Source organism: Ammospiza nelsoni, chromosome 3, assembly GCF_027579445.1.
Source record: "Ammospiza nelsoni isolate bAmmNel1 chromosome 3, bAmmNel1.pri, whole genome shotgun sequence".
In the NCBI taxonomy this organism is placed as follows: domain Eukaryota; kingdom Metazoa; phylum Chordata; class Aves; order Passeriformes; family Passerellidae; genus Ammospiza; species Ammospiza nelsoni.
Window position 1 is genome coordinate 7,253,297 of NC_080635.1, and position 8,446 is coordinate 7,261,742.

Here is an 8,446-nt window from a genome sequence, read left to right on the forward strand (position 1 = left end):
CTCTCCTTGCACTGTTTTACTGGTGTGCAGAGAGATCCTGCTGTGTGTCTTAATGGAGTCATTTGAACTAATTCTAAATAACAAATTTCAGTTTTCTTCAGCCAGCTTACTTATCCTGCCTAAGACTTGACATTTAAGCAGCTGTTCTTTGCCCTGTGTATCATTATTTGGAGTGCCTGCCTTTCAGAACAGACTTTGTACCATTTTCTGCAGCTTACCTGAAAGCTTTCACATGGCTTGCCCAACATTTTGTAGTACTTTAAATTAAATTCCAGTACTCTCCCAAGATCCATCAATACACAAAGAAAACCAATATTAAATTAAATCAGTGGATATTGCAGGCAACCAAGACATTGCTTTTAATAAGTTAAGGGGTTTTGGCTCATTTTTCATTAATATGAAGCACCTCCTAGCATCTTTGCATTTGACCCTTAATAACTGTAGGATAAAGTTGGAAGAGAGTGTCTGGATTGTACCTAGACACAGATGATCTTATGGACAAGAATTTCTTAATTCAGTTTGCTTCTTTGCCAGCTTTAAGTATATGGTTACTTATTGGATTAAGAGATGCATCTGACACCAGGTTAATATTAAACTTCATGCCAGATAATTAATATCCTATTTTTGTGTTCCCCTAGCATACGTGCTTAACTTCCTATTGGAGTATTCCTTTGGTTATAGGATGTCCTCTCAATGGTGTGTCCTTCTGACATAATTCCTCAATCCTCAGAGTCTAAAATGTTTCTATTCTTTGTTGGTCTGTCCTATTAGCATGGAGATATTAGTTCTCTAGAAACCAGAGAGGGAATGCTGCAGTGGTTTGAATGTAGTGAAAGCTGGGTTTAATACTTAAATCTTTATCAGATTGACTTGCAGAAGATGCCGTTGGGAAAGCTGAGCAAGCGACAGATCCAGAGTGCATACTCCATCCTGAATGAGGTTCAGCAGGTGAGCATAAAATGTTAGAGCAAAAAGGGAGTTCACAAGTTGTTCTGGGCTCAGTGGGGTGAATGCTGAGCTGTGCTTTCTCTCTCTCTGGGGAGGAGGATGTGGCTTCCATGGGTAACCAGTTAGTTCTCTTCACTGTTGTAGCACTGTGGACAGTACTTGTGTCTTCAGCACTTTTGTAGCACAAACTTGAGGCTGTGCCAAATATAAATGGCAGCTGAGCAAATGAAGCTGGTGCCTTGATCTAATAGTGAGCTGGTGTTTCCACCCCAGAGAAGTCTGTCAGGGGATGAGAATAAAGGTTGAGTTGACACAGGAAAGGGTCTGGTTTGATAACATTGCTGTATGTACACATTATCTGAACCATTCCAGAATCACTATGCAGTATTGCCTTTACAGATTGGAAAAATGTACCAGCATAACCCATGGCTTTGTGTCACAGGCTCTTTGGCAAAGAATAGATACAGGAATTTCTTCAGATGCTAGAATAGACCAAAACCTTGACAAGGATATGCACCACTTAAATGTCCTGAAGACTTTATTTGCCCTCCAGAAACATAATCCCCATTGAATTCTTCTCATACACAATTCCATGTATTTCTGTGCAAGTACTGTGACTTGCTGCACATAAGACACTTAAATAGAATTGTTCTTTTGAGTCCTATGAGACTAAAACATAAGCACTATTTGCATTTGCTGCTCCTGTGTTAGTCCCTAAGTATCTTGTGTGTTTTTATTGCTATGGAGACTTAGTCTTACTCAGTAATTTTCTTTGGTGCTTTTGTCCTGTCTAGGCAGTTTCTGACAATGGTTCAGAATCCCAGATTTTGGACCTCTCCAACCGTTTCTATACACTGATTCCTCATGACTTTGGGATGAAGAAGCCACCTCTCCTAAATAACTTGGAATACATTCAGGTATTGACTAGAAACTGTTTTTTGCAAATGTTGGTTGCAGGAAACGGGTCTTGATGTCAGACATCTAACAGAGAATATGTGAGGTTTAACACTTACTTAACCTCATAAAAGCAGAGATTAAAGTAAGCATTAAAACCTCATAAGTCAAAAGATAACCTGAAGAAAAACAAGTTTAACCTCATGCTTTCATGAGGCTAAATTTGTTTTTCTTCAGGATATCTTCTTGTTTGTTTATGTGCATGTGTCTGTGTAAATAGATATATGCATAGAAGATAGAGATTTTATTTAACGTATTTTAATATGTTTAGGTGTGTATATTATTAAAGACAGTGTTGTTTTGTTATTAGATGGCACCATGTGGCCAGTGATTGTCAGACACTTTTTTAATTTGGGATATCCCAGACTTATTCTGAACATGTCAAAGGCCTAAATAACATAACATAACATAACATAACATGACCTGTTTTAATTCTTCAGGCTAAAGTGCAGATGTTGGACAACTTGCTTGATATTGAGGTTGCTTACAGCCTTCTCAGAGGTGGAAATGAAGATGGAGATAAAGACCCAATTGACATCAACTATGAAAAACTTAAAACAGATATTAAGGTAAAGGAAATAAAAGGCAATGAGTGGCTGTGAATACAAGCTGATGTCCTGTTAGTTTGGAGTAAAATAAATCACCCAAACTGTAACTGGACAGATCTATGGAACTGAGGTGGGTTAAGGAACTGGAGCATGTGTTCAAAGACATGCAGAAAGATCTGAGCTGTTTTGACCTGGAGAAAAGAAAGCTCAAGGGATAGAGTATCAATATCTAGGAATAATGATGAGAGAAAGAAGGAAAGAGGACAGAGGCAGGCTTTCCTCAGTGGTTTCCAGTGACAAGAGGCAGTGGGCATAAACTGGAATAGAGGAATTTGTGTTTAAACAAAAGAAAAAGCTTCTTTTGTTGATGTTTTAGTTTTTTAAATTTGTTACTCTGACAGTGGTCAAACACTGGAAAAGGTTGCCCAGAGAGGCCATGGAAGCTGTCTTCTTGGAGGTGTTGAAAGCTGGACTGGACTCAGTCCTTGGCTGACCCTTCTTTGAGTGGAATTGAGAATCATCTCAATTTCCAGCATTGTCTCAGACATTCTCTGGCTGTTTGTATATTTGTGCATCTTCTCTAGCTAGGAATGTATTTCCACTTAAATGGTTGAGGAGGTTTAAAGGGTGCAGTTGTAGGCATAGGGTGGATGTTGTCAAGATGTCTGCTAGTTTGTGTGCTGAGTAAACTTCTCATTTGCCTGTTTGCAGGTTGTTGACAAAGATTCAGAAGAAGCCAAGATTATCAAACAATATGTGAAGAACACTCATGCTGCTACACACAATGCATATGACCTCAAAGTTGTGGATGTAAGCTGGGCAATAATGGGGTTTATCTTTGGGAAGATGGACTCTCCTAGGTTGACTTGCTTGTTTGCAATTGCCTTCTATTTTTGAGTAGCTTACTCAGTTTCCTCTGTTGCAGGGATGATTTGATAGAACATTTTCTTTTAATTAGAATACCAAAAGTCTAGGCAGAGATGAATCTAATGAGGTGTTTTTGCTTTGGTGTTTGTTATTTTAATTTAATTTGCCTCAAAGGGAAGGTGGAGGAGTAATCATCTGAAATTGAACCTTATTTCATTGAATGGTTTTTTCAGAAAAGTAGAGCCTCATGAAAATGCAGAAGAAGAGGTGGAGAAGTAATCAATAACAAGTGCTGCATGATGGCTGCTGCCTCTTTTTTGCTGGCCTGACACAGCCAATTACAAACACCAAAACCCATCCTGATCAATGTACTTTGCAGATCGGGTGTTTTTTTTCTTCTCCCCTCTGACGAGTTGCATGAAGTTAATGGTTTATTTTCTTGGTTCTTCTTCTCCTCCTATCCTCCTGTGAACTGAAGATCTTCAGGATTGAGCGTGAGGGGGAGAGCCAGCGTTACAAGCCCTTCAGGCAGCTCCACAACCGCCAGCTGCTGTGGCACGGCTCCCGCACCACCAACTTCGCCGGCATCCTCTCGCAGGGCCTGCGGATAGCCCCGCCTGAAGCTCCTGTGGTGGGTGAAACAGCTGCTCTGGCTGCCTGCATCCCTCTGCCCAGAGCTGGCCACAGGCAGGGACAGCCTAAAGAAGGGAATTTCTCTGTGGGGAGGGGCTGTGTTATCTATGTGGCCACTACTTAGACAACATCGTGTCTCCCGAGTGGGCTGCACATTGGTGTCCACGAGAGCTTGAGGTGCTCTCCTGGGAGCCCAGCCAGCTGGATTCAGTGCTGCTTTTGGGTTATTTTATCACCCCAGTTTTATTCATTTATTTATTTATTTCCTTCTTGCAGACTGGCTACATGTTTGGGAAGGGCATCTATTTTGCAGACATGGTATCCAAGAGTGCAAACTACTGTCACACGTCTCAAGCTGACCCCATAGGTTTGGTACTGCTGGGAGAAGTCGCCCTTGGAAATATGTACGTAACTTACAAAGAGTATTTGCCACATGTGCTTAATACACCCTCATGGAAGGTGATGCTAAGATTGCAAGCCTTCTCTGCAGTGTGAAGAAGAAGCCTGTGCTTTTTCTTCAAAAACAAGATCTGTTTTTTCTTAAAATAAGAGGCATTGTTTCAGGTCTAGCAGAATCCTGTACAAAATGCTAACATTGTTAAAATTAGTAACCAAGACAAAGAAAGTTTGAGTTTCAGGCTACAATTTAGATTAACTTTACATTAACTCACCATAAACTAAAGCCTGAAAAATTTGTGGGTTTTTTTCCACTAAGATAGTTTAAGATGAATGTAAAGTGCTATTGTGTGTTCTCTGTGCTGTCCAGGTACGAACTAAAGAATGCTTCCCACATCACAAAATTGCCCAAGGGAAAACACAGTGTCAAAGGTAAGCATTAGTAGTTGTCATTAATAATTTGTAATTGATGGCAGACTTGGTTGTGGTGCTTAGCCAAGAGAGCTATAGTCACTTCTTAGCTGTACTTCCTTTGAGAAGTTGCATAATGTTGCCCTTTAGTTGCATCAGGATGTGTATGGGGTGTTTTAAGATTCCAGTTAATACACTCTGAGTGTTGAGACTGAAGGTGCTGAAATTGAGGAGGAAACTTCTATTTGATGTTACACTGGAGAAAATATAAAGTACATTCTCCATCTTCTTACTTGCTTTCATCATAACAATACTGTGTATTTTAGAAGAGAGATGAATAGATCAGAAGAGTCATTGTTTAGCTTTCAAAGTGGCTTAGAAGCTTGGACAGAAGGGAAAAGCTAGGAATAAAAGTTCAGATGGAACAACTGCTCTCATTACACTTTTATCTGCAAAAAGTGTTATATATTGAAAAAGAAGATGAGAGAAAAGACTCGGCTGTCTAACTCAAGCAAAAGAAATGGTAATCATGACTGTCTTCTGTACCAAGATGAGAGACTGAAGAAAAGGATCTTCAGTAATGAGTGGCTTATCTTAAAGTATTCATTTTGAGAGGCTTAAAAAATAAGTTGCCTAAAAGAGAACAAAAAGTGATTTTGCACCTTTTTCTATACATACTACTCATGTTCTTATGGATGTCAAATTAGATTTATATTGAAAATTTTAATTCAGAAAATAAGAATTGATTTGTTGTACTTGTCTGAAAATACTGCAATGTGCATGTTTTCATTAATGGAGTTAGGATATGAGAGCTACAAATCTGTTCTGGTTTAGCTTTGATTATACAGATTAGACAATTAACAGTTGAAAGTCTAAAATTCTGATTTTTCATGTAGCAGAGTACAACTATAAATATGGTGATGCTGAATTGAATAAACAAACAGTGTTTTTCATGTTCTATTGAAGATCCTTATACACTTGATTTGAAAGTATATGTGAAGTAGTGTTTGGCTGGCTGGATAATTTCCTTTTTGTGCAAAGTCTGTATTTGTCTCCTAGATTTGTAACTAATGTTGTTTTTCCTTTCTAGGCTTGGGCAAAACTGCTCCTGATCCCACAGCCACGACCACCCTTGGTGGTGTAGAGGTTCCCTTAGGGAATGGGATCTCCACAGGGATTAATGATACCTGTCTTCTGTATAATGAGTATCCTTTGCTGTTGCATTGGCTGCACACGATGTTTGAGTGTCACTGCATTTGCAGGACCTCACTAAGGCCAGTTGGGAGTTTTGCCCTCACTGTGTTTGGTTTGGTTTTGTTTAGATCTGCTTTGGGGAGTATTTGCAGACAATCTCTTTTGGAAGGGGGATGATTTTTACAGTTGCTGCTCTTAAATTGTCATTCTGCAAAAAAAATGAAGCAATGCACATTCCAATAGCTGTTCCCCAAGAGGAACAAAAGTTATTGGAGTCATCAGGCATAACTGCTGTAGTGTTTTGCCCAGAGATGTGCCAGGACAAGGGGAGGGGAGTGCAGCCTGTGGTTTCTCATCATTCCAGTCTGGTTTCTCCCTCATGGTGCTGTGGTATGCCAGCTTGGCCAGGAGGAGGTGGGGGAGCCAGCTCTGTGCTCTTGCACTCTCTCAGCACATCTTTTGTGTTCCCCAGACCTCTGCAAGTGTTGAGGCATGCCCCAAATGCCCAGCAGAGATGTAGCCACAAAGTCTCTTCCAGGCAGAAGTGCCTTAAAATCAATTAGTTCTTTAAATCCACAAGAATGCAAATAAGTGATGTCTGAGGTCCAGCTGGCTCTCTTCACTGCCAGTGAAGCAGGTAACCCAGTAATGCAAACTTTGGGTTTGTAGAAACTGCCTTTGGCCTTGGTGAGCTGTTTTCCTCCCCCAAGGAGTCTGGGCAACAGAACTCATGGCAATACTGGTTTTATCTTGAGTTTTCTTAAATACACCATCTGTCAGATGATGAGCTGTAATACAGTTGATATTAGCTAGTTGAGAAAACATGATGTGTATTTATTTTGTTTGACACTTTTGGATTAGAGGTAAGTTTGAGGCCTAAAACATTGTGAAACAAATAGATGAGCTGGGACTGTCTCTGGAAAAATAAGAATGTGCAAGCACTGACAATCATTGTAGAGCTCTTGTCTGTGATTTCAGTTTGAGTTTTTTAGTGGGAAATTAAGAAGGCATTAATGACTGTGCTGGAAGGTAGCAATAGAACTGCAATTACAATTGTAAATGCTGGGTCTGAATCTGTAGCTCTCATTTAAGCTATGTGACTCTTCTGCTTAGATATCAAGAGAGATGTGTGTTACTCTGACAAAAAATAATTTTCAGGAGCCACAGCCCAATATCTAAGTCAGTTCACCTGCCTGCCACTCAGGATTCCTGCTGATTCTCACTATTCTCCACAGAACTTAATTGCTTGTTCCTAACTATTGTATAAAACATTTTCAGATTCATGGAAAAATCAGATTTAAAGCTCTGTGATGTGAGCTCTTAGAATTGGTTAATCACACAGGCATCTGTATGGTAACTTAAGTTCAAAGGTAAAGTTCACTGTGTTTTGAGGTTTTTCTGTGTCATTAATATCAACTACTGTAATTATTCCTTAACCTTTTCCCCAGATATATTGTGTATGATGTTGCTCAGGTAAATCTGAAGTACCTGTTGAAACTGAAATTCAACTATAAGACATCACTCTGGTGAACAGTATTTAGGAGCCCTGTTAGAGTTATACTGTAGTTACACTATAGCCTTGACTTCTGACATGCTTATGCATTGACTTCTCTTACCAAGATATCAAGAGCTAAACTGCAGAAGAAATTACTAAATCCTATTTAGTACAACACTTAGTGAAAGTTTTATATCAAAAGTGTGGCAATACATGGACCTGAATTCTGATGAGAACGAGTACCTGGTTTTGTTTTATACCACTTCTAATTCTGGTGCTTTAAGTGTTTCTTTTAATTGACCAAACTGACAAGAAAGAAAAAAGGAAATTATTCTGGTGTTCTTAGCCAAACAGAGCTGGGCAAAAGCAGGAGAAGGAACTTGAGCACGTTTGTGGTACTTGCTCTGTTAAGGTTCCCCCTTGTTTAAGATACTCTTTTTCCGTTTTCACTTGACTAAATGATAAATGTGCATTTATTTTGAGGTAAAAAAATAAAAACTAATTTCATACTAACAGTTTTATGTTTCAAAACTTCCAAATTGTTTTGGTTTTGAGTCATAATTTAAATGTATTTGGTAGAATGTTCTTAAACATGGTATCTCTCTCAAGGATCGAATGCCAAATATTGAAATCTGTAGTCATGTTTCAGGAAGCTATGGTGAAATTAAAATTTGGACTTTCCACAGAGACTTCCTCTGTCAACAGTTGGTGTGGTAAACATGGAAAATAAGCTTGTGGCTGTTTGAATTTAGTATTAGCCCCAATAAACCTCCTTTAAATACCTACCTTCAACATGATGTAAGTTGGTTGTTGTAGACTCACATCCTAACAAAGGTGGAAGTTGAGTTTGGGCTCAAGCTTCGTTCATCAAGGCCTGGAGTGAGGTCTGTTGCTACTCTGTTGGTGGTCTTGAAATGCCTGTCTCAAAACAGCAATACAAACTGATAATTTCAATGTTTCATGATGTTTGTTACTTCTCACTTTTAGTCATTGAGCAATA

The 8,446-nt window shown here is 39.2% G+C and overlaps 1 protein-coding gene across 2 annotated transcripts in view; it reads left to right on the plus strand.

The window, feature by feature from the left end:
* Positions 1-8,238, plus strand: part of PARP1 (poly(ADP-ribose) polymerase 1) — a 32,244-nt gene extending 24,006 nt beyond the window's left edge. For both annotated transcript variants that reach the window (XM_059469086.1, XM_059469087.1), the window contains exons 15-23: positions 865-948; positions 1,743-1,865; positions 2,343-2,471; positions 3,162-3,260; positions 3,796-3,948; positions 4,227-4,354; positions 4,717-4,778; positions 5,848-5,962; positions 7,400-8,238. In XM_059469086.1, coding sequence (XP_059325069.1) covers positions 865-948; positions 1,743-1,865; positions 2,343-2,471; positions 3,162-3,260; positions 3,796-3,948; positions 4,227-4,354; positions 4,717-4,778; positions 5,848-5,962; positions 7,400-7,481 — 975 coding nt within the window. In that variant the 3' untranslated portion in view covers positions 7,482-8,238. The remainder of the gene's footprint in view (positions 1-864; positions 949-1,742; positions 1,866-2,342; positions 2,472-3,161; positions 3,261-3,795; positions 3,949-4,226; positions 4,355-4,716; positions 4,779-5,847; positions 5,963-7,399) is intronic.
* Positions 8,239-8,446: the final 208 nt, after the last annotated feature.